The 25,077-nt window shown below is 41.2% G+C and overlaps 1 protein-coding gene across 2 annotated transcripts in view; it reads left to right on the top strand.

Annotated features, from left to right (window-relative positions):
- Positions 1–23,500, top strand: part of ULK4 (unc-51 like kinase 4) — a 252,655-nt gene extending 229,155 nt beyond the window's left edge. Inside the window, exons 35-37 of one of the 2 annotated variants that reach the window (XM_059818886.1) lie at positions 20,468–20,556; positions 21,726–21,782; positions 23,416–23,500. In XM_059818886.1, coding sequence (XP_059674869.1) covers positions 20,468–20,556; positions 21,726–21,782; positions 23,416–23,500 — 231 coding nt within the window. The remainder of the gene's footprint in view (positions 1–20,467; positions 20,557–21,725; positions 21,783–23,415) is intronic. The other variant, XM_059818887.1, reaches the window with a different exon arrangement.
- The last annotated feature ends 1,577 nt before the right edge of the window (positions 23,501–25,077 follow it).

Genomic DNA, 25,077 nt, shown 5'->3' with positions numbered 1-25,077 from the left:
GACCAGTTACCCGTGTTACAAACTGCTGGACTGGAATGGTTTCCCACTGAAAGGGTGTACAAAATGGTATCTGACTGATCTTTCATTTATTCTGGATGAGGTGCTATAGTTGTATGCATTACTGTTAAGGATAGGTCATGTTTGTTTAGTCCCTCTGAGTTTGAAGGGTATTCAATAGCCTGAGGGATTACACCCCGGGGCAATTGAAGAAATTTTGGTGACAGGGTGGGCAGCTGAGCAATATGGCAGGGTTGAACCACTTGTCTTAACTGAAGAGAAGTAGGGCATTTCAACTTTGCAGCTTGAGAGTCTTGATTAATCCTGAGTGCTTCTGAATGTCCATGTGACAGTCTTTTTTTTTTTTTTTTTTGAAATCTACACCTCGTGGAAATAATTCTCACCCCTTTGTCATATTGAGCTCAGAATACTTTGATGTGCTTAAAGGCTTCTAAAATACTTTTAACTGATGGAGAAAACTGGCTGTTTGTTACATATTGTGTCTTGCAAATAGTGAATTTGGCATATGGTTTACGTTTATACATAGCTTTCCTTTTTAGAAAAAACATTTATTGATTTGAACATATCTTAGGTACATCAGGTACTCCCTCTGTCCTTGTGCAATACTGAAACACTGGTTAAATGTGAACATTTTTAATTAGGTTTCCCCAGTGCTGAACTTGCTGCAGTCTGGTCTGTTCTCCATTAGTTTGCCGGTCAGAAGTTGTTGACCTTTAGATGCTGCTGTAAAATCCATCTGTTGCTGCAGGCCTTTGTGGAGAGATGTAAAGAAATATTATCTCCTGTCAGTCAGCCGTGTAAACAAACTCGAATATAGGCAGCAGCAGCTCAGTGTCCAAGATCTGAGTTCATTCAAAATAAGGAGGGAGCGGAGAAGCTGTGAACCAGTGCTCCCTATCCACTGGAGAATCCTTTCTCAGCTGTTGTGCCATAATAAAATGCTGTTGTCCTATTTTAAAATCCCCTTGCTCTCCATGGGAGAAGCTGCTCTGTGGATAACCCTAACCAGTAATCAAATACTCTTCTGTGATCTAGGAAGATGAAGGCCATAACCCCCCTTTGCCAGATATCTCTCCATGCCCTCCTCATTGCCAGCTTCCAGCTTGTTCTTAGGGCAGTCTCACCCATGAGACTTCCTTGTTAACAATCTGGTATTTGCACTTTTTGGTATGTACCCATCAGCTGTCTATTTCCATACTCTAACCACTCTTCGACATTTCCCCTAATTTAGCGCTTTCTCTCCCACAGCCCCCAAGACTATCTAGACAATTTACCCTCCTTTTTGCCCCCCAGTGTCGGTTGGTGGCGACAGTCTTTGGTTTACTGATAAACTAAAAGTTAGTTGCCCTAATGTGTTTTCAATGTGGTTGTTCCAGTAACCTTTACTCATATAAATGCCACTGACATGTCTGAAGTTTGAGTCCAATTTAAAATGAGACTGACAAATAGTTCTCCTAATTATAATGCAATGATATTCTTACTCCTTCACCTGTATTACGTAAATTATCAATGCCTTTTAATTATGCAAATTTTCCTCCACTAACATGGTAAGCACACTGTTCTCAAGACTGTGTTGGTTATGTTCTCAGATATGTTTACAACATTTTCTAATTTTAGCTTCCTATGTTTTGTTAGCCTCTAAACTCTAAACCTGTGATTTCTGCTTATCGTTGAAATGCTATCATATCCTATCTTTACTGCACTTGCATGTCCTATGGCAATAATATTATTCCATTTATCTGATGTCTTTACTAGAAGCTTTTATTTCATTTAGAAAAAGAAGAAAGGGTTAGCTTTTCTTGGCTCTGAGCATCTGTTCAGAAAACTCCCACAGTCCACACCCATCACAAAATTATCCTGTTCTCATAGTTTTGTGAATCTTAGTCCTTTGCACTGCCTTATTATCCTTTTAAAAATATTTCCCAGTGGTGCTCACATTAAGCAAGAACTAATACTTCCACAATTTGTTCTCAGAGTCAAAAGCTAGGTATGTTATTATGATATATTTGCATGCTTGTCATATATATGCTACAAGTACACAGAAACATGCTCTTAAAAAACTTTTCTCATTTCTGTTTTCATGAGCAAATTCAAAACCTGCATCATACAAGAAGTGTCGCTCTGAGTGTCAGTTTTGAGGAGAGTCCCCGTGGTGTGTGAAATTTTTGGATGGAAATGTGATAAGGGATGGACACAATCAGTAAGAAGTGTCTTATCTCCAGGAGCTTTATCCAGGAAATGTTTCAAGGGAAATCATAAGAAGTCATTTCAAGGTGATGAGAGAGCCTACCTCCAGGTGAGGTGTCCATCAGAGGACTTCCAAATGTCTGCAATTTTCTGTGTGTCTTGGAATGTTTATGTCCATAAACATTGAGAAGCTAAGACTTAAAAGGTCACTGGAAGTCTGTAGTGGTAATTTGGATTATTGTTTGTGCAGTTCTACCATTAACATTAGTATGTGTTACTTAGCAAGGTCGGTCATCCAGATTATGCTCCAAGGTGTATATTTTTCAAAAAATTGTTTCATTATAGAGACAAAGATGCCATTCTTCATGGTCATAGACAGTCCTCATTAATAGCTTATCAATTCATCAAATGAAAAAATACATCATCTGCAATGAAGGTAGTCATTCATCACTATTTACAAAGGTTTTGAGAAACTACTGTATCTTTGCATCAAACTTCATTTTGTAGACTGACACATGAAGTATTGCTCTGAAGACAAGAACAGGGGAAGTCTTGAATACTCATACCCCAAAGGTCACTTTTTAGACTTTTGATTTTTGCTACTGAAGGTTACAGAGTTTGGTCATCTCAACCTTGTTTTTTTATGTATATAGAATTGTCTAAAAAAAAATTAAGGTGTTACAAAAAGAGATTTTGGAACAATTTGATCAAGTGAGTAAGTAGTAACAGGTCAGCTGGTCCCAACGGTAATTGTCCAAGAAATTGCTAGGCCTGTAACTGTGGTATGCAACCTATCAGGTAAATCAGTGTCTATACTAAAATTTTTAAAAGGGCTCCAGGGATCATTCTGAGAACTGCAAACAATTAACTCTGACTTCTGTAAGGCTGAACTTCTAGACATGATAATAAGGAGTGGATGGGTAAACAGAAAGATATGTATAGCATATTACATAAGAATCAATATGATGTCTGTTCCTCCGAGTGAGTCAATAGTGTGTGAAGAATTGATATAGTGGACTTGGATTTGGATTTGGAAAGGCTTTTCTTAAGGTTTCTCAGTAGAAATTCCTAAAGCTGCCATGAGAAAGAGGAAAGTTCTTCTCACAGACTAATACCAGCTTTAATGATAGGAAACAATAAATGGCTAGTTTTGCACCATACATGTAGATTACTGTCATAAGCCTACCAGGATCTTTGCTCTGCAATTCATTCATAAATTGCCTGGAAAAAGAGATGAAGAGCGCTATGGCAAAGATTTTTTATAATACAGAATTATTCAAAACTAAGGCTGATTGTGAAGAGTTGCAGACAACTCAAAATATTGATTGAATAGATGACGGAATTGCATATAGCATTCAGTAATGATAAATACTGAATAACATATAGAGGGAAAAATATCCTAACTATACAGGCCTTGGGGCTTGCAGAACATCGGTCCATGAGGCCAGAAATGAGTAAGGGACTCCCCTCTGGCTGATCAACCCCTTTCATGGACTACCTGATGTCTGTAATGGTCACGAGCTCTGAATTTTGGCCAAGGTCAGCCTATGGTCATTCTTACAGTAGCCTGTCAGAGGACACAGGCTTTGTAGAGCCTTTTGGAAGTTTGGGCTTGCTTGATATGAGGAAAAGACATAATTTCCTCCCTTGTAAAGGTGCTGGGATGCAGAAAAGATGTGTGACAGTCCTTGTGCTGCAGCAACATGAAAAGGGCTAGTTGGTGGAGGGCTGTGGCAAGTTGGCATCTGGTGTAAGACATTTTAGAGCCTAAAGGCACCTGCCTTACTGAATGATAGGAGAAAGAGGGTAAAGTCTGGGTCCAGAAAGACCACTGGGCCTGAGGCACATTTCTCTGATCACACATCCAATTCCTTTGGGAGGGGAATTGGAGCATGTGCATATATCTACACCTTGGAGAAGTAGAAGGGTACCAAGAAGCATGTTAGCAGCCTCCTGGCAGAGGATGACACCCCTCTTACAGATCCACAGGAAATGCAAGAAGAAAGGGCTCTCTACGTACACCTTTCCTCTCTGGTTTCTATTCATTCTGGCACTTGCCAAGCTTTGTGGGATTGGCTGCCAATGGTCAGCATGGAGACTGGCAACAGCTGGAGCTGTAGGAGGAGGTTTAGGCAGGGAAGGTAGGACTGAGTGCTGGTGTTGTCTCAGCACCTAGGTGGAGACCTAATGGGAAGGCAGGGCATCATCCCTTCCTTGGGTGACAGAAGTCAGACCCAAGACCTTGATTTTCTGGAAAGGTGGTAGCCAAGTACTTGTATCTTCAGAATGGATTTTTGCCTGGCATCCACTACGACAGTCTCTTCCTTCTCACCAACTGTATCCCTGAGGACCATATCCAAGGCTTCCTCAAGGACTCTGTGAGAGGACTGATGATGGTGGTGTTTCTCCTTTGGATGACTGTCTGTGCCCACAGGCTGTCTTGGGACATGGGGCTGTGGATGCATCAGTGACCTCCTCTAATGATGTGAAGGAGCGCTGCCATGAATTATGTTTGCTGTTTTTGTCCCCTAGGACAAATTTCCAGCACCTGCTCATGGGTGTCTGTGGAGGGATGGCTAGCAAAACTAGGCTTGGGGTGAGGAGGATCTGGGAGACAGTGCACAAGAGGAAGAGGGTTAGGAAAGGATCAGCAGGAGAAGAAATGGTATCTTCTCTCGAGGTGCCCACTTCCACACATTGTGGTGTCCCTCTTCACCCCCTGCTAAGGAACCTGTCTTGTGTTTGGTGGCATTGGCTAGCTGTGCATGCCTGCTGTAAGGGGGCATCTTAGAACCTATATGAGCTTTTTTGATGGTGCCACGGAGGGAGGGGAGACATATGTGGATGGTCAACACCTTCCATTATTTAAAGGGACCATATTCCTTCTTCCTGGACCGAGGGGCAATCTCTCTGGATTTGCCCTAGCACAGGAAGAAGCTGTTTTCCCTGGTAGAGCAATGAACTCGGTCAAGGGATCCTTTGAAAGACACAACAAAGAACTCCTCTAGCCTCCCCCACTCCATGCTGTGCCACCAGCACACGACTGGGTCTTGCTCTGGTGGTTTTCCCTCCTGCAGGTGGGTGGTAATTGCCTTGGGGCTGGCAGGGAGGTTTCTGCAGGGAGAAGGGGCTTTGGGTTATGGGGTGGAAACAGTACTTTTTGGGAGGAAGGAAAAAGGGAAGAAGGCTGAGTGAGGGGATCAGGTTCTGCTCCTGCTGTGGCAGTTACTGTGTGCCCAACCCACTGATTCATATGCAGGTAAGGTCAGTCCATCTCCCTGTACTGGCTATGGGCTTGGTTTGCGTGGTAGCCATTTGAGATAGATAGCCATGTCGTGTGCCGAAAGCAAGGAGCTTTAGGCCTAGGAGGTGGACTCTCAGTCTGACCTGGTAGTCAGCAAAGAGGAACAGTAATATGTCATACAGTTGATCTGTTACAAATCTCATTAGTAAATCAAGAATTGCAGTAATAAGAGTTGCAAATAGTTCATAGACTAAAGTATGTTCAAACAAACAAAACATCTGTAGAACAGCTATGACTAGTAAGTTAATTCAAATGATACATTTACTGTAATTTATGAGTGAAACTAGGATCTAAATTCCCTGAGTAAATAAATGATTGGAAATGATTAATTTGCTTTTATTAAATAAGAGGGAGGACTAGAGAGTGCTATGTTCTGAGCAACTGACATGTGATAATGACTGCTCCTGCAGAAAAGCATAATAGAAAGTTGTCTGAGTCACTCATTAACATCTACCACTGTCCTTTCTGTAAATTGTAAATCATTAAAGCCCAATATAGCTACTCTGGAACTTAAATAGTAATTTTTACCTTACTAAACTGTTTCATTTGAATTTCCTGTAGTAGTCTTAGAGGTTGAAACTCTTATTCTGAGCAGGTTGGGGAAAGGAATGGTGATCTAAACCTGATCTAGAAAGCCAAAGCCTTGTTTTATATTACTGTATTGAGGGATAAAAGTTAATTTAAATTGTTTCATTATCAAGTCATTCCTTGGTCTCACTGCAAAAAGTGCCAATTTTGCTGGCAGTTCAGTGCTCTTAAAACATGTATCTTCTAAGAATAGAGTGAGAACATCACCTCATTTCTTACAGATCATCAGAAGTCCAGCAGTTGGGGGATCTTTGTCTTGGATTGAATTTAAATCAGCAGTTTAGATGTGAATGACTTGATATCTCATTAGCAATCCCTTGATCCACCCAGTTCCCCTGGGTGCTGTTTTAGAATGATAATCCCAATCATTCTTCAAATCTTTATAAGTAATCAGTTTTAAGTGCAACTCTTAGAAGATAAGACTTTTCCTACTAGTTAGTTCTACAAAAACAACAAAAAAACCTCCCCAAAAACCAAAACACAAAAAAAACCCCCAAACCCCACAGGTGAGCTGGAAGCTTTGATCAGACAGGTATTCTTTTTAAGTCAGATTTTGTCATTTTAGATTTTGTTTCTGCATGTCTGATACTATGCTAGAAAATAATCCAAATACAATATTAAAAAAAGCATGAAGAGCTTCAAAATGAACCTCCTAGCCAATTTAGATTGGGTTGAGTGCTTGAAATACTGCAATAAATCTCTTCTTTAATGTACAAAATTATTTTTAACCTGACATAAAGGTAACTTCCAGGTACCTTAACCTTACCAAAAAGGATCATAGATTTGGCTAAACTTCAAAACTCCTTTAAAATTCAAAAATCCTCTGACAAAGTACTGAGACTTTCTTTTAAAGTCTCAATGTCCCTATCTCGCTTACGTTAATAGTTTCCTTAATAAGGTGCCACTCATGTTACTTGTTCTCCCTGTTATGTGGTCAGGGCCTCTGTAGGTCTTTGCGAAGAGCTAGATTTGCTGGTGTAAATAGGAATTGAGTTTATTCCTTTTCCTGGAACAGTAATGAGATCATCGCATCAGCTTTGTGTTGTGACGTGATTAGGTTTGCACTGTGACTCAGTTACCTTGTCCTGGAGGGCAGAGCTGTAAGACTGACAGCCACAGTGGGTATAGGAGCAAAAGGTAGTATCTTGTGGCAGACATCCAGATACTCATTCTGTGTCTGAAAATATTTAAGTCCCGTGTTTTTAAAAGAATACAGTGTAAAAGAGTATATAATGACTTTTTTTTAACAAGAACCTGTCTGCTTTCATTTCCGTAACTCTGTTAATATTCAAATTATTGACCTAATCAGGTTAAGTGTATGGGCTGCAACATCTAATTTTAAGGCACACCTTGTTCATGGTAGTTGTGCAATAGCAAATGCAAAACAATGATGTAATTAGCTGCGCATCAGCAAAAATGTCAGGAGTTTTAACCTGAAACCTCTAAGAGAAAACAAACCGCTTTATTAAGTTACAAATGCTTTATTTGGAACCTGTGTGTGTGTATTATGAATATTACCATGTGATAGTACTTTATAATTTTTTTTTCCCATAGTCAAAAAGAAAATGAGAGGAAGAAATATCCAGTTCACATCCCGATTAGATCATAGCTGAAAGCTGGGTTGTCGGTAGACGTTTTGTACACAGTTCGATAAGATTGTCTATTCAACTGAAGCCAAGACTGCAGAAGTGGCGGTGCTGTAAGCTAGGTGTAAGGTTCACTGCCCGATCTGCGTGGGCGAAGTTTGTCAGAACCCTTGTATTCATTAGGATTGGGTTTAGTCAGTGGTATCCATTCCTTGAACGCTAAATTCACCCGTGAGATAAAAGCAAAAAGCCGATGCATGTATAAAATAAGAAAATGTTTGTTCTTCTGCTGATACTGAAATATAACGTATTTTGAGATAACAAAAGCTACAAAGGATCATTTTCTCCCTGAAAGACTTAATCGTATAATTCAAGATAGAAGTTTAACTTGTCCCAGCAAGCATTTCATGGCCAAATAAACACTGCATCACAAAGCTGGTTAACATTCAGCCACAGCAGCTGAACTCATATTTATTAAAATTTTCCCTAGGACTTGCTCTGCGCTTTTAGAGAAAAGTCACTTCCCTAATTTTTTCTCTGTAGACATTGACTTCTAGGCTGTTTGTTCAAGATAAGCATCAAAATGAGGATGCAAAGGTCAATCTCTGCTGTATTACAGTTACAATGAGAAACAGTCAGTTTGTCTTCCAGAGAATGTTCCCCTGTCCAAATTAAACTGTTTACTTCCTATAGAAAAAAAGTTTTTTTTCTTTGGGAATTCAGCAGGACAGACTCTCCTTTTGTTGTGAACTCACTTCTTCACTGAAAGTTTTATCTTTTCAGCTTTCTACCCCCTTATCTCAACCTTTTAATGACAAAAGTCTGTAAGCTCATGGTTAAGGCTCTGAGATGTTGGCTGCAGTAGAGTCTGCTGCCCTGCCTGATCCACCACCACATCTGCTTCGCTGTCCTGCCTCTCTGCTGTCCTGACTCAGCAGAACTGGAAACGTATCTCAGCCCAGTGTTAATGAACGTTAAGGCTGCTTAAGCTAATAGGACAAGTTGTGAACTGGATCAAGTGAGATATAAACAGGGATCTTAATCTCCCCTTCAAGCTTTGGGGACAAGAACCCCTGGCAATGAAATGGAGCAGGCAGTTGGGGAAGTGAATTGTTTGTTTGTTTGTCTGTTTTTTTTAAACCATGGCAACTAACTCAACAAAATCCATTTGTCAAGGCTCTTGGACAACGTAACTAATGGATGACATAACTAATCTCAATTCGAGTATGTTTTATAAAAATAAGGATGCATTAAAAATAATTGTGCTAGCATCTTTCCTCTATTGATAGCAATTTCTTGCTCAGAATTTTAACAAGCTTTTAAAATAAGGGCATCCATCACAGTGCCATCAAGGCAAAGGAGTTGAGGAACCTGTTGTCTGCTCAGCTGGAAGTTAATTCTACCTTCCCTGAGACAACACAGCTGACTGTACGGGCACCCCAGTCTTTTATAGCATGGAGTAAAATGGGTTATGTAAAACACCAACAGTGGTGGTTCAAGCCAGCGCACTTAACGTTGCCATTTAGTGGGTGCATATATACATAGATTTCACATTCTGGCTAAGTGGTTGGTAATTCCTTAAACTGCTTTAACTGAAGTACTTGTAATTGTTTGGTTCTTTACCTAATTGTGTGATTTTAATTTATCTAAAATTTGTTTAACTACGCAATGGAGAAGATAAACTGGAGTATCTGTGGTAACAGTGCCAGACACAGCCTTCCACGTGGAGGGGATGAACAATTTAAGCAGATATTTTGTAACTTGTACATTCATTTCTTGACACTGTGATATATTCCTCCTTGCCTTGTCCTGCTTTGGTGATCACAACTGGGCAGTTGCATTAGGACAAAATTGTTCTGCTCATGCCCACCAGCTGCACAGACAGCTAGTCTCGTTCCCCTTCCCAGTGAAGTATTACGCAGACTTGTCATGTGTTGCCCTTCGTTTTATACTCTCAGGGATGAGTTACCAGCTACTTGAGTTTATCCTTAAATAAAACAAGCCTTCGTCTTCCCTGGCTTCTTTTATTAACAGTGAAGCAGTATATTGCCATTCATGTCACTAGTTAGTGACATCATGTTGGACTCTCAGTCTTTGTATCTTTTTCTTTTATTGTTGATAGAAGACTGCCAGGTTGAAGAGCTTGATCCTTTCTGCTCCCTAGCATAATAAGAGCACTTCTTGCATATGTTGGAAATGGCAGCTGATAAGAAAAGATGAAGGTGACTGTATGGCACTATATTGAGAGAAAAAGGTGATTTATCTTCTCTTTGCAAGTTTCTGCTGTAAATCATTTAACCTTGTCTTAGAGCCCTTTTGTTTTTGCAGTTGCAGTAAAGAAACTCTGCAGTGTTTATATTCACCTGTGTCTTGAAATATTATTATAAAGAACAGTAAGATGGCATTATGTTGGGGACAGCTGCAAGGGTTTCTCTCATACACAGGCCGCCAGGAGCTGGCACTCAGTGAATTGATAAAAGCATAGGAAAGCTACTCAGGAATCTGTTCCTGCCAGTCACTGATGAAACTGTGATAGCCGGCCAAGTGCGGGTATACGCAAGTTGAGGTGGGGAGAGGAGAAGCAATAAGAAATTGTAAGATCACTAGTTTCTTGATGTCACTAAAACAGCAGGGCTCATAAAGGGTGAAGCATGTGGAGTCCAAACACAACTTAATGAAATGGCAAGTGTTGACAAAAACCAAAACATGAACGTACTGATGACTTGGCTGAGATGCAGTGAGTGGGGATGATCTCTGAAGTAACTGTGAACACTTGAAAATTCGCCTGTTCAACTATTCATTCTACATTAAATCTTACTCTCTTTCTTTGGAATAAGTAGTGTAAGTCTGAAAGTATATGTGTGTCTGCATTAAGTGCAGATTTGGGCTGCCATTTTGGTTGATGGTTGTTTTCACAACTGATACTAAAGTATTCAGTCAATCTGTAATGGCTGGTCTTTAATGACACTGACGGAGGGGGTATCAAGTATGGGACCTGTCCTTAATTTCAGGAGGTAGCAAGAATGAAAAGTCTTTATTCCAGTGGTTGGCATACTGTGAACCCATGTTCCTGGAGGAAGTTTCTTACCCTCTTGTTTGGAACATGTTTGCTTTCTGAGACCATGCACCCCAATGATTAGCACTGTGCTGGTATTTGGGTACTGGGAGCCCAGGGTGATTACGAACAGATAGAGGAGCTGTCCAAAAACCAGTACTGCCATGGTCAGCAATGAGAAATACGGTCTCTTTTCACACATACAGATGCTTTGCTTCGGGTTGTACAGTGAAACTGGCAGTTCTGAAACATGCAACCTGTTTATTTGATTCGTAGTTCAAAGCCAGTGTAATTCTCACTGTTGTTTTCGTTATGGAGTCCTAATTCATTGTTTCTGTGGGCACAAAAGGATTGCTGGACTCATTTGGTGTTTCAGTGCACTGTAATTTTACATAGTGCAATACTGTTGAGATTGCCTAGCTGTGTCATCTGTTGGGCTCATCGCTATTACTTCCTTTTGACCTCCTCTCTGTAATTGCACATGAATGACTTACTAGCTGCTGTAAAGATACTTAAATGCAACCAGGCTCATTAAAAAAACCATGTGAATAGACCAAAATGATTCTCTCCGAGGTCAGTGAGGACCAACTAGGTAGCTGTTTGTTCTCTGCCAGGCAGTCAGAGCCATCTGTCACATGACAATAAGCAAGCATCGATTTCAGAAGTCCATTTCTTTTTATGACAGTTTTTACAATTTTATGGAAATTGAATCATTACATAAAGCATAATTTTCCTCAGAATTTGGTGTTTTATAGACTTATATCCCTGTTCAGTCATTTACATTCCTAGTTGCTTTTTACATAAAGCATAAATATAATGATGATTTTCTCCCCTAATAAAAAATCATCAGGCCTTTTTTTGTCTTTTTTCAGTATATGAAAGACTATCCATGTTTGGTACTTAAGGAAAACCTCAAGGGTTCTATGTTCAAGTTTTATGTGACCATAGAAACCAAGTCTATAGGGGCTACAAAGGAAATAATGTTTAATGCTTTAACATTTAGCTCAAAATCATAGTTCATAATGATTTTTCTAACAAGATTTTGCTACTCTTTTTATTCTTTAAGTGTGTATTTTCCATAATCTATGTTAGTTCTTAATTTAACTCATCATATTCCTGCTGTTCTTGGAAAGGTAAATCTAAAACATTAAGTCAAATTGTACAGACTTTTAGTTGTTGGAGTCTTGTGTTCAAGTCCAGATTATAACCAATGTGAGCACGAGCTTTCCAATTTTATTTCATCCTCCTGGAAAGTTAATCAGTGCCATGTAAAGGTTCTGCTCAGGGGAAGCTAGGGATTTTGCATACTAGATCAGACGTGAATTGCACCAGTGGATCTGTATAAGGACAACTTTGACAGCGTCTGTTCACATCACTGTGCTTTTGTCAAGGCATAGTAGTCTTTTATCTTTATGAGGAGCATTTTGAAGCAGGACAAGGGACAACGTCAGATTGGAGGTACTATTTTTTTGGGAGGCTGTATGCATTAAAACTCAAATTCTTCAGTAAATTGTAACTGCTTGGCAGTTCCTAGGGCTTTGTCCAGTTCACCCGAGCATGACAGGCATGTCTGCTCAAGTGTTTGTGTCCTTAGATATAAAAGCATTTATGAAATTGGTAATTGCTTGGTTACTTGCATACTTCTTCTGTACGGTAATTGCCATTTAAAGGTCAGCACTTTCTAATATGTTCTAGGTGTCACTGGTTTTCCTAATAGTGAGAAGATGAGTTATCTGTAGTAATGATTTTTACCCTTACAAGTGTATGAATATTTGAAATTATTTGAATCATCATAGCATGAAATACGGCAGTGAAAGATCTAGGTTCAGCAGTACTAGATGAACATGAAAAGAACACGTACATGAAAAGAAAAGGCGGCCATCCCTAACCCATGGAGCATAGCAATAAAAGTTGAATATAACTCCAAAAAAACTTTGCAGTCAGACTATTTTGTGATTTTACAGGGAGATATAACGGATGACAGATGTTGGAATTCAGGGATCTTATTCACAAGTTGAATTATTAGGCCATAAAAGACAGCAGCACTGGAAAAAGAGTTACAGGAATCAACATTTAAGAGGGATTGGGAGTTATTTGTCAGAAGCTGTTTTAGGAGAAAAGCTGATGAAGACAGACTATGAAGGACATTTGAATATGAGAGATCCAGGGAATGATGAACTTGAGGGGAAATCTAGATATGCAGAGAACCTGTTGCATTGTTTTACAGTGCGTGTTCCTAACTGCTTTTAGGGGTTTTTTTGCTCTAAGACAACCAGGAGCCTCTAAAATAGCTCCTAAAGGAACATAAATGTAGGATCTGAGCCTAAATTGGACCTGTTGTGGTAATAAAAAATTATTCCAGTGGATTTCCCTCTTCCTTTTGAAGGGGGAAGTCATACAAGACCATCGGGGTGAGAGGTGTACTTGGGAGGTGGTGGTCTCATCAGACCCAGCAAGCTTTCTGGGAGCTGTGGGAAGAGGGATCTGGGGGGCTTGCAAGGTTTGTAAAGCTGGGTATGTGGCCCCATTTTGCTAAAGCTGATGTTTGTGGCCAGCTGGGATCATTGTTTGGACAGAGTGAAACTAGTCTGAAGTGGTACCTCAGGGAGTCGTTGGCATGCAGATGACAGATGAACCTGTGTCTGCAGATGAGATCACCAGCAACAGGGTGGCAAGTGTTTATTTTTTATGTCATATTGATGTTGGGCTGGCTTATGAGCATGCGTAACTTTTCAACACTGTAACACTACGTGGAAGTCTCCAGTAGCACCTTTGAGACAGCTTTTGCCAGGCAGGACTGCAGTTTACTTTTGCTAATGAAGTTGTTGTGGACAGCTGGTTCTAATGGACGTGAAGAGGTTGCCCTATCCAGTTCTGTTAAGTCAAATATTTTAAACTCACTAGTTACAGAGGATGGAAACTGTGCTAATGGATATTTTCTGGGTTATAAAGACATCTTTTATTTCCTGAAAGCAAGCTGAGAACACTGCTAGCAATAAAAGCCAAATCAAAAAATCAAACAAGACAGAGAGCAGTCTTCTGTTCAATAATTACCCCGCGGTTTTACGAATCTTCTCTTATGCTTAGACAATGCCCCTTAGAGTTGGTAATTCTACAACTTCACAACAATCATGGAGCTTGCCTTTGTGTGTGTTATGTATATGCTGGAGGGCAGACAATAGCCTCAAAGTGGAAGGTGTCAAGAAACGTCCAAAATCAATTAACCATTATATAGCATGTGGGAGACATTCCTTGTCTCTCTGTGAATAGTCCTCGAGACAGCATGGCTTTCAGACTGCCGGGAAACTGGTACGTTTCCAAGTTACCGGTGGAAACTGCTTTGAACTTAGAATAAACCTGCACACACATACAAATTAGAAGAAAACAAAATACGTTGAATGAAATCTTGGCCTTATCAAAGTCAAAAGGAGTTTGCTGCTGACTTCAGTGGAACAAGAATTTTATCAATAAAGAGGAAAAAAAAAATATTTTTGAACTCTAAAATCAGAGCAAAGCGGTCTGATGTAGGGGGTTTTTGTCATAGATACCTGCTTGTTTTCACATGTATTTGCAGGATCTGAAGGCCATAAAGTCTTTGTAATTGTGTGCCTGCAATCCCTGACTGCAATATGCTTGCCAAAGCACACCTGGAACACTCATGCTTTTGTAACTTTCATTTCTTGTTTTTATGGTCCAGCAACATTGCTCAGGCCTGTTCAAATGAGTTGGCAATTAGCAACGTAAATATAACTTGTCCGACTTGATTTGTTCTTCCCACACACACGTTCTGTGTCTGTCTCCCCCCCGGCTGAACCATGTGTAGGGAGAAGAGTAGCAAGGAAGTATGCTGTGATGGGAGGGAATGCCAGGAAGGTTTCTACCCTTTTAGAATGAGCTCTCATACATTATGGAGAGCAAAAATAACTTGTGGCCATCCTAGTGCAGTGTCTCTGCGAGCACTATGTCCTCGGGTGTTCCTTTGCTATACTTGCATAGCCTGGCAAGAGTTACCATTAGTTTTCATTAAAAACCCTGTACATTGGTTGGACCTAAGCGCTTTGAAAGGTCCAGTCCCATGTGCCTGCCTAAAGCACATCTAACAAATGCCAGATGAAACACCTCAGAAAAGACCACTGCAGATATCTGGGATTTTTTGTTGCTGCTTTTAGTTGTTTTTATTTTTTAAAAAATTCCTGCCACGGATATAAAATTGCCCTAACAGCTAGAGTACTCCGCTGGTAAATGGGAGTTTATGCTTAACTGCTCCAACCTGGAGAGCTGTGCTGCCTCTTGCCTCCCTGCCGAGTTCCCATGCGGTGGTGTTATTCCCTCACTGTGTGGGAAACATCCAAACCTCCCTGCCTCTCCCCATCCAGTGGAAACTGTGCAACATAAATGTGGCCTTCACTTGCCTAGAAAAGAGAGGACTACAGGAGAGCACAGGAGCCCATAGCCTGGTGTGGGAGCACTGAGAAAAGGGTTGGAGTTGTGGTCTCTGCTATCTAGACTATGAGCTTTCATTTGCTGTGTTAGCAGTCTGAGCTCCGGAGAGGAGAGGAAATTCAGATAACTTCATGCTCAACGTGCAGGTTCCCATGCCCTTCGGCAGCTATGCACTCCCCATGCACTGTGCAGGTATGTCGGTCTCCACTCGGGATTCCTCTTTGGGGGCTGACACCTATAACGTAATTGTTACAGCCTCTACTCTATGGACTTCAAATGCTTTATTTGGTCTGGCCCTTCATTACGCAAAGGTAGGGCTACGTTACTTTGTAAGAGTAAGTGAGCGTGCAGGCCTACAGAAGTGATGGATCCATTTGATATATCTCCTCTGGGCAATGCCAGCTCAATGTGTATGCTTGGAGAGGGATTTATTTTGAAAGAAATATTTATATTTAGTAAGTTTGAACACAATCAATGGATCCATTAGTTTCGTTTCACATAGAGGCTCACCCAAACGAGTCCCTGTTTGCAGTATATTCTTGGTTAGCGAACTCCTCTGTTAAGAAGGAACGGCTGCAATATTTCTGGTCATGTCGTCATGAGTTGTGGATGACAAACCAAGTGACATGTTTTATTTGATCACTGCAGTGCCTGTGAATAGCTCAGCGCTGACAGCCTGGGAGGAAAAGTACCATTAAATGCCCTGGGATAGGCATAAGATGGGCTGTAACACTGGAAGATTTTCTCCTCCAGCCCAGGCATTGTGCCTCATTTTTGAAGTTACCATCCCATTGACTTACGTGCTGGGCTGTCACGTCAGCTATAGCGATATTTTTGACACCACTATATTTTGTGACATTTGTTCCTTAAAAATCAGGAATAAGGTCACACTAAGCAGCTGTGAATAGCCATCAACTTTCAATCACCACCAGCCCAGACGACATTTGAAACAGCAGCTTTGGGTGGGGATGAAAGGCTTTGTGTCCTACTGAGAGTGCCTTCAGCCAGTCAAAGGTGGTAGCAGGAACGAGAAGTCCTAGATACACGTTTAAAATTGCGGGGCAGCACTTACTATGAAGACATGATTGGAAATAGTGTCTAGAGGGCAATAGGAGTGTGCTTAATTCTTTAATTTTTTTATTCCAAAAACTTAATTTTTAAAAATATATTTCATGTTCTACATAGGGTCCCAGTTAGTGCACAGAAAAAAGTGTATTGGTGATGGGGTTTACTGCAGTGTTAGCTGAAGATACAATTCCCATTCCACAGAAAAGCCTCCAACTGTGGATAAGTGGTACTTTATTCACAGCATGTGTTGATATTCAAGTGATGCTAATGTTGGACCTACGAGTATCTGGTGGTTCTGATAAACCAGCCCACAGCAGCTCCTGTGTTACCTGTGTGGCTGCTCTCAGCCAGTGATGGTAAAGTTGAGCGAGAACTTGAGCTAACTAATCCTGCGAAAGGTAATTAGCTTAATTGTATTAAATTTTGAGGAAAAAGTAAGGAATCATCACTTTATGAGGTTAAAATATTGAATATGTTTGGGAAAGAGAAAAGGCCAGTTTGTGAGAAAGAGCATTTATGAAATGCCTTGCTTGTATCTGTGTATACGGGCATGGTGATGGCTTGTAGAAAAGCATCTGCTGAGCGTGGAAATGGTAAACATCTCCAGCAGTTGTTTATCTGAGAAGATAACACTTGAAGGTGCAGCTAAATATGCTCCTGAGGCCTTTTGTCAACCAAAAAAACTTTCAAATAAAAAGCTCCTTATTTTCACCCAATCAATATTTTGCATTCTTTCCCAGTTTACTTCACAGACATCAAGCTTAGGGTTTACTCGAAACCTCAACAAAGCAGGAGAATTTCTTTCTCTTCGACATGGTGAGAGAGTAGTTTACTACTTAGGTCATTTAACTCAGTGATAAATTACAAAATGTGAGTTATGACTGATCAGAGAAAGCAGTTCAGCATTATGAAACCAGCCTTAAGAAAAGTAATTGTCCCGTAGGTTTCCATGTGTTCTTAAATCTTGAATTGCAAAAATCACTTCTTAGACCAAGAATCCAAAACTCCTCAATTTATTAGTGAAGACAGTCTTCCAGAGAATGTTTTATATTATATCTTTTCCTGCACTCACCTTTAGCAGTACCATGATACCTGAACAGCTATCCTAAATTTTAGGAAATCCTGATGTTTACAAATCAGTTATGGTATTCCTTATGGCTCATCCTTGTTTAACAGAACTGAAGAGAGGAAATGCTGAATGGCTATTAGCTTAATAAAGAAAAGTAATTTTGAAATTCTTGTTAAATTGCAGTGAGTGTACAACTAAACTGAGATTTAATTACATTTTTAATTAAAGGAATAGCTATTGATTATGTCATTGAATATGTGTTGTAGCCATCCCTAACAAATAGCAATATTACAAGAGATGATTAAACTAGTTGTTAAAATTCTAAGTGAACAAGAACTAGAACTGGTGTGGATAAAAGATAAGGCGATGCTGGGTAAAAGAAAAAGATAACGAAATGAGTGAAAAACACATTCATTTCTAAAAGTTTGGTTACTGATGGTTTTATGTGCTGTTATAATTTATTTTTATCTATGGAACAAAATGAAAACAAAACCGAAACAATTTTTAAATAAGAAACATGGGTAAAGTTTTACCTTGGGTCTTGAAAGTGAACAGTGATTCAGACAATACTTCTCATGAGCTCTATGTGAAGCAGGATCTAACCTGTCGTATGCGAGAGAGCTTCTCATCACTCAGGGAGCAATCAGACCTACTACACAGCCTCATATAAAGGGCAAATAAATGTGAGCAGTCAGAGCAGTTAACAGCATGGGAGTATTGACAAAAAACCACGGGCGGCTGCGGTCCAGCTGGCTAAAGGCGCTGGGAGCTCACCTTGTATTCAACCTGCACCTTTCCCGCTACTGCAGCGTTGATCCTTTCGAAGGCCCATGGTGTGGATGCCTGGTGGTAGATAGAAAGGAGGTTTCTGGACACTGGTGATCGAGAGTGGGTGTGGAAACCCCATCAGCCTGCGTAAATCCGTACAGCCGCATTTTGTCGGTGCAGGTTCTCCATTTGCGCGTGCAGGTGGCACTGCCGGCGGGATGGGCCTGTTCTTCACCAACAGCCCTTGGCTTGTGTGAAGCTGTTAGTTGATGCTTTCAAGAAAATATGTCCTAAATTTGTTTTAGACTTAATTTAAAAAGTCTGCAGGCTGATCACGCTGTTAAAGGCCTGATCCTTTCTCTCCTTGTGGTTCCACCTTTACTGCTGAAAGGATCTTGCCGAAGCATTTTATTAGGGAGGGGAGTAGCCCCTATGGATGGATACAGCAGCAGCCCATTGCTTGTGGCTGAAAGCTGCTCTGAACAGTGAAGTGTAATCGGGAGATGGGGTAGATGATCTCATGGGTCTTTCTGTTCTGTCCATTACGATTTCTGTGCATATAAAGCTGTTTTAATCCTTTCCATTCAAATGCATTGTATTCGCAGAAAAGTATTCTTAATGACACAAGGCATGCTGCAACACAGGCAAGCTTATAGTCAGATCCTATGACTCAGTTGGACTAAGTTATTGTTTGAAATACAGCATTTTAGAATTAAAATTTTTTTTGGTACCAGATTTTATAGTTGAGCATATTTTGAATGTTCTGTCTATGTATAATGCACAAAGACTAACTTCTTAAAAGACTGTGAGGTTTGTACAGATGTCAGCACCCTGGAGTCAGGATGTATTAGAATGAGAGATATTTGTAACCTTTATTGGACCTCGTAGTTTTATGGAGCGTGATCCAGTCTTCAGTGACCTTCCTCCCCCCACAACCTCTTCCTCTTTCAAATGTGCAGGATAAACAAGCGGTACAAATGTGGCAAGTGCAAAGAAAGTAGCAGCGGCTGATGAGCTGCAGAAGTTAGGGGAAGTGTTTGGTAGAGGCATGAGTACTCTTTAGGAAAGAAAAGCAATGTTTTGTGGTGAAAGTACTTTTCTCCCTGTATTGCAACTGTATTGCTACTACTATGTGTGTGTCTGTTCTCCCATTCAGAACCCAGATTACAAAACGCCTTCTGTATCTAACAGGTGACAAGTAAAGAAGAAGAGATTACTGAAATATAAACTGAAGGGGTCAGATATAAAACTCAAGAGAGTGCAAAGGTTTAATGACCTGTAATCAAGATTTACCAATGATTTGTACTTAGGTAATGGCATCGCTGTTTTTTTCCAACACACAGGGTACATTTTAGTTTACTTCAGACAGGTCCCTGTTCCCTGTTACTGCTTAACTACAGGATGTTATGATTATAGATGTAGTGACACTGTTGTTGCAGAATCGTTGCTGATAAATTATGGTGGGATGGCAGCTGTAAATACAGCTTCTCTTGTGATTTAAGAGGGAGATGTGAAGGCATATCACCCCGATGCTTGATCAATGGTAAATAGGGCCAGCCGCAGCATGCTAAAGCTCAAAAGTCCGTGCCAGATTTTGGGATTAGAAGTTGTCGTTTCAAGTATCAACTGCTCCGGTATTGAAATAATCACCTGCTCTGGTCCTCCTCTCTTCCTTTCTCTTTTGCCAAGATTTATTGACCTCTGCAAGCAGGAACTGACATGCAAACCTTTTTTTCAGTAATTTTTTGAGATACGAGAGTTTCTTCAGCAAGCTGCCAAGTATTCAGTGTCTGTCTGTGCTACAGTGCCGTGCAACTTCGTGTCCCCCGTGACCTTCATATTCACCTGCTTAACTGGTCAGGAAATGTGCAGCCGCTTGGAGCTGTTATACTACTTAAGGCTGGGGAAACAATAAACCAGTCATTACAGATTAGTGTGATAAAACACACCAGCAGCAAAATCGGCTATAATCAGGATTCACTTGGCACAAAAGGGCATATAGGTTTGGTCACTCAGTCCCCTGCTCTGTAGGTGACAGTCCTGTGCAGGAGATATTCTTAATGACTGAAGAGTGGCAAGAAAAATTTGTATTTGCATTGCTACTAAGGATGAAACCAGGATTGGCAGACTGTGATGTGTGAATTGGTGCACATACAGGGACTCAGAACAAGAGTGAATCTCGTTAATTAAGCCAAGACATTTTAGATTGTCTGTGCCTAAAATTCAGTCCTGTTCAGTAAAAGGGACTCTCTTTAATGTCACATTCCATTTACAATTGTAATAAATGCTACAACTTGTTTCCCTCTCCCCCATCCCACAAAAAATGACAGAGAGGAATTTCTTGTGAAGCCTTTGATAACGGCTCTTTCTTTTTATTCCAGATAACTTCAAACGAGAAGCGCTCAGAGAGCCTGAAGAATGATGGCGATGCTCTTATCCAGACTCTAGCGAGCCTGGCCCAAACTGCCAGGTGAGTTCCCTCGGGCTTCCAGGAATTTCCAGGGCTGAGAGCGCTCACCTCCTCTTTTGTCTGCGATGGTCTTGTCCTGTAATCACCTTCTGTGCAGTATAAGCTTCTCAGGTTTCTGTTCCTGGCCCCTCTCCCTACACTGCTCTCTTCCAAACTCCTCTCATTTGGAGCTTGCTGTCGTTTCCGCCGCGGCAGCGGTGTGCTTTGATCCCCAACTGCAGTGAGCTGCAGTGTGCTGCACAGTCTTGCTCAATGTGTGTGCACGTGTCAGGGTTTTTTTTTTTTTTTTAATGTATTATTTTATTCCAAACACTTTTTTTCTATAACAGGATACCCGTCAGTGGTTTTTGGCAGAGTGGGCTAGATGCACAATGCGATGTTTGTGCCCTGTTTTAAAAGTAATTGTGTTTGGTGCGCTTGCAAGCTGATTACTTTCAAGTGCATAGCTGAAGAACAGAACTGCTTTTGTTTAAGAATACCTGTGGCTTCTTCGAGAAGGCACGAGACTTTGGGGAATGCCATGGCCTCCTCTGTGAGAGCAGAGGTGCTAGTCCCAACAAGTTGGCCAAACCTCAGTTCATCTCCTGTAGACTTTCCCTCGTCTAATCCCCCTTGGACATACGAATGGATGAATTACTGCTCTTTGTGCTCCCAAATGCAGGCATTATATGGTTCAGTTGTTTGGGAAAACTGGCTCCTCGACATTATGGCAGGGTGTACCCTGTGTTGGAAGGAAGGGGGGGATGTGAGCAGTTGTGGAGAGGAAATGTTGGGACATGGTGAGTGTAAGGAGATACCCACCGAGGACTAACTAAACCTGTCGAGAACAGCCTGCATCCCTCTCGCATACTCAGCTGCTGAGTCACAGGTTTTCGTGTGACACATTAAATTATCTAACTAAAATCAAATGTCAGCTCTTCCCAAGGGAGAGACACTGGCACTACCACTGAAGATTGCAGTGGGGAAAGATGTTTTTTTTTTCTTTTAGAACTAGTTTTCACTCTATCTCATAGCATTTCAGCCTTAGATGCACTAGCCAGCCCGGTCGCTGTCTTTGAGTCTGCTTTTCTGACTTCCTCTAATTGTCTGTTATCTATTCCTTTCTGTGCTCAGAAAACCACATACTACAGAGCCCAAAATAAACAGCACTCTCTCTTATTTGATACAAGATGCTCGGTAGACCAAATTCTAGCTGATGCCAATGACAAGTGTTTTGATACATTAGGGTAAGGCAAGTTCCTCTGCTGTGCCGAGCTCACACGCAGCAGCAGCAAAAAGGGAGCTCCTGAGAGTTCACAGATTTCATTTCCCTCCTCTTCTTTGGGGAACACATGTCCCTATCCATTTGCCTCCAGAGGAAACCGGGAGGGATTCAGCCTGGATCTTGGGGCTGTAATGGACTCAGACATAGATAAATTGGCAACGGGCAGGCAGGAGAAGCCTGGGGTTAGCGAGCTTAATCAGCTTTAGCCAAATGGCCGTTTTGTTTATGGAGGTTATGAATGTTCTGCCATCTCCCCAGATTCCCTTACATGGCATCTTTCCTAGAATATTCCTTGTGACCTAATAAATTCGGTTTCCTCACCTGTGCTTTGAACACTATTAAGAAGCCTCTCTGTATCTCATGCAGAATTGGAAACATTTTAGAGAAGGCTACAACTGAGATCCTGGATCTAAGCCATCCTCTGAGTAGTCTAAACTCCCAGGCCCTTCCACCCACATATTATCACTGGGTTGAAGTGATTGAGGAGTGTTTTTGCTTTGCTCATTTTTTGCAGACAGGTTTCTAATCTTTCGTTCTGCCTGTGCGGCAGAAGGAGGATACCGGCCAAGCAGTCACGTGCTGAGAGAGGGGCACTGCTTGGACTGCAAGCTGTTTTCAGTGCTCTCCTGCTGCCGTGTAGCAGCCGTGGACTGCCAAACTCCTTCTCTGTGATACATCCTCAGCTAGTCAGAACAGGCAGTTTTGAGAGTGACACATAACCAACTTATTCTGCTTAGTAACTATGTGGAATCAAATCTGCACTTTAAAATGTGGGATCATAGCCATTTATTTTTCAGTGAAGACAGTTGCCAAGATGCTTTAGTTTCCTAGAACTAAATTTTGTGGTTTAAACTGCTGCTTATTAAGACATTGGCTTACATAGTGTGGACTGATCATTTGGATTTCCTGGCTAGCTCTGCGTTCCCCCAAACATGGAGTGTCGGTAGGTATTTGTCATTAGCAGCAACTGAGGAAGCTGCAGATTGATCTACTAGTGTCTGTAAAAAAAAAGACTTGTTTCTGTGGACTAGCTGTCATGTGTTAGAGCCTCTGTTCCAATACTAGAAAATACATGCGTTTCCAGAAGGAAAAATTAGGCAAAATGCATGTAATAAAAACTTAGGCGAGGAAGCAAAGGGGGAAGATCCCACCATTCAATCTCAAGAGCTGTGTGTGGTGGGGCAGTCAGTCCTCCTTGCAGGAGGTGGGCAACACCTTGAGTGGAACTGCCTCCTCACATGGAGCATCGCTGCGTTAAGAGGGCTGTATGTGTGAAAACACATTTTTCTGTCAAGCTGAAAGTGTGCCTGTGTGTAGGTTCATGGGAGGGCATGGTAAATTATATCTTCTTTTTACAGAAGAGATTGAGTGAGGTAGCAGTTACTGTGAATTTCAGCTGAAATTCATTTTTACACAAGATTTGCTACAGGGCAGAATCACTAGGTGCATGTCGCTGCTCAACAGAAAAGTGGGGTATACAGTCCAGTTAATGGCTATTAAGAATTTTCCAGCATAGATAAAGACAAATGTGGGATTTAAACAAAAAAGGTTTCCCCTGAGGATGGCTAATAGTTGTTACTGTTTTTAATTCCTAGCTCTCACGCCGATGTTGCTGTTGCTTCTTTGGCATTTGAAATTCTGAGAACGGTGGGACATGAAAATATCAAGACTACCAAGTGAACCGTTTTTGACCGGCCTACCAAAATGCACAAGTTGTGTATGCTGCTCAGCACCTCAGTCCTGCAGGAACATCATCAAATCAGCAGCGCTGGCGTAACTAATTTAGCAAGCTGAGCTGTAGCTGTGTATGGGCATATGCGTGACTTTAGGAGGCTTCAGGGAGTTTTTTTGGGGGGGTGTTTCTTTTTCCTTGTTTGTTTTTTAAACCCCTGTAAGGATAAATTCTTGATTATTACTTTACCTTGCTGGCATTATGTGATGTAGCTCAAATATTTGACAGCCAGAGTTTGAAAAGTGTATATTAAATAAATAGTATAGTTATTTCACAGTATAGACATAAAGTGTTTTACTATTTTAAGCTGCTGTTAGGAATGTTCATGTATCCTTTTTTTTTTTGACCAGGTGAATGCCTGTGACTAACACAATGTTCTTCATCTCATGTGACCAGAATCAACCCCTGTGATCACGTAGAGCCTGTGTATGTATGTATGTGGGATGTATGCATGACAGATTTTCATCAGGTTTTTACCCACTAGTATGGGCTTTTTTTGTGACATGTGTCCCTCTGTTGCCTAGCTCTGCACAGACTAAGCTGCATTGGTGGAGTGTCATTCTCAGCCACCAACACTCCTGGCTGGAGCTCCTCTTTGAAAATAGGTGAGAGGATAGGATGAGCCTGGCAGTTTGTCTTTTATCCCCAGTAAAAGCCGATACTCTAGGAAGCATCCCCTAGAGCTAGCAGATGCCACAGCATGTGAAGTTAAATTCCTTTTCTTCCCATGTACCCTGAGCAAGCATAGTGTGGCTAAGTAAGTCTGGTACTATGACCACTTCTACTTTTTTAACTGTCATCTTTCCAAGCAACAACAGCATGTCCCTGCCACACCTACCAAACACGGCTGCCTTACTGAGAGCTGCTGCTACACGCCTGCTCTTGGACAGCCCAGTTCTCCAGAGTACATGGAGGCAAGCAAATGCCCCTAGGTAAACAAACACACTGATTTCACCTTGTCTGTTTTACAGGAATTGTTTTCTTACATTACTTTAAATATCGTTCTCTCTTTTTCCTAGCTTAACAGCTGGAATTAGAGCTGGAGTTACAGAAATGGGGAAAAGCTAGCTGGTGGCTGTTACTTGGTAAAGAAAGGAAGTGTTCTATAGTAATGCTCATCTAGTGGGAGTGTGGCTGAGAAAACAAAGGTGAATTACTGGGTAAGACAGACTTGCCCCTCTGTAGTTGCAGTGCCTTTGCTCTGTAAGCAAAAGGGAGAGCAGTCTGTTTTGTAGTTCCGTTCAGCTCTCATCATCTTGGGATCCTAACTTCAACCATGATCCTTTGCAGCCAGGACCCTCTCTGATCTTCTGCCAGCAAACTGCTGCACTGAGGTAGAACTGCCGGGGAGTGCTTGTTCTCGGCAGAGGCTGGCGACAGCTGCACTGTGCAGATGTGCAGAGTCTATGAATTAGCCAGCAGTTTAAGAACCAGTTACACAGGTGCTGCCTCAAGAGAAGGCAATTACACACAGGCTGTATCTCACACAGTAACTGAAGACTTGAGGACACCTGAAAATAGGTTT

The sequence above is a fragment of the Gavia stellata genome, chromosome 6, assembly GCF_030936135.1.
Source record: "Gavia stellata isolate bGavSte3 chromosome 6, bGavSte3.hap2, whole genome shotgun sequence".
In the NCBI taxonomy this organism is placed as follows: Eukaryota; Metazoa; Chordata; class Aves; order Gaviiformes; family Gaviidae; genus Gavia; species Gavia stellata.
Note: the sequence above shows the minus strand (reverse complement) of the source record. Positions and strands in the feature narration are given on the sequence as shown.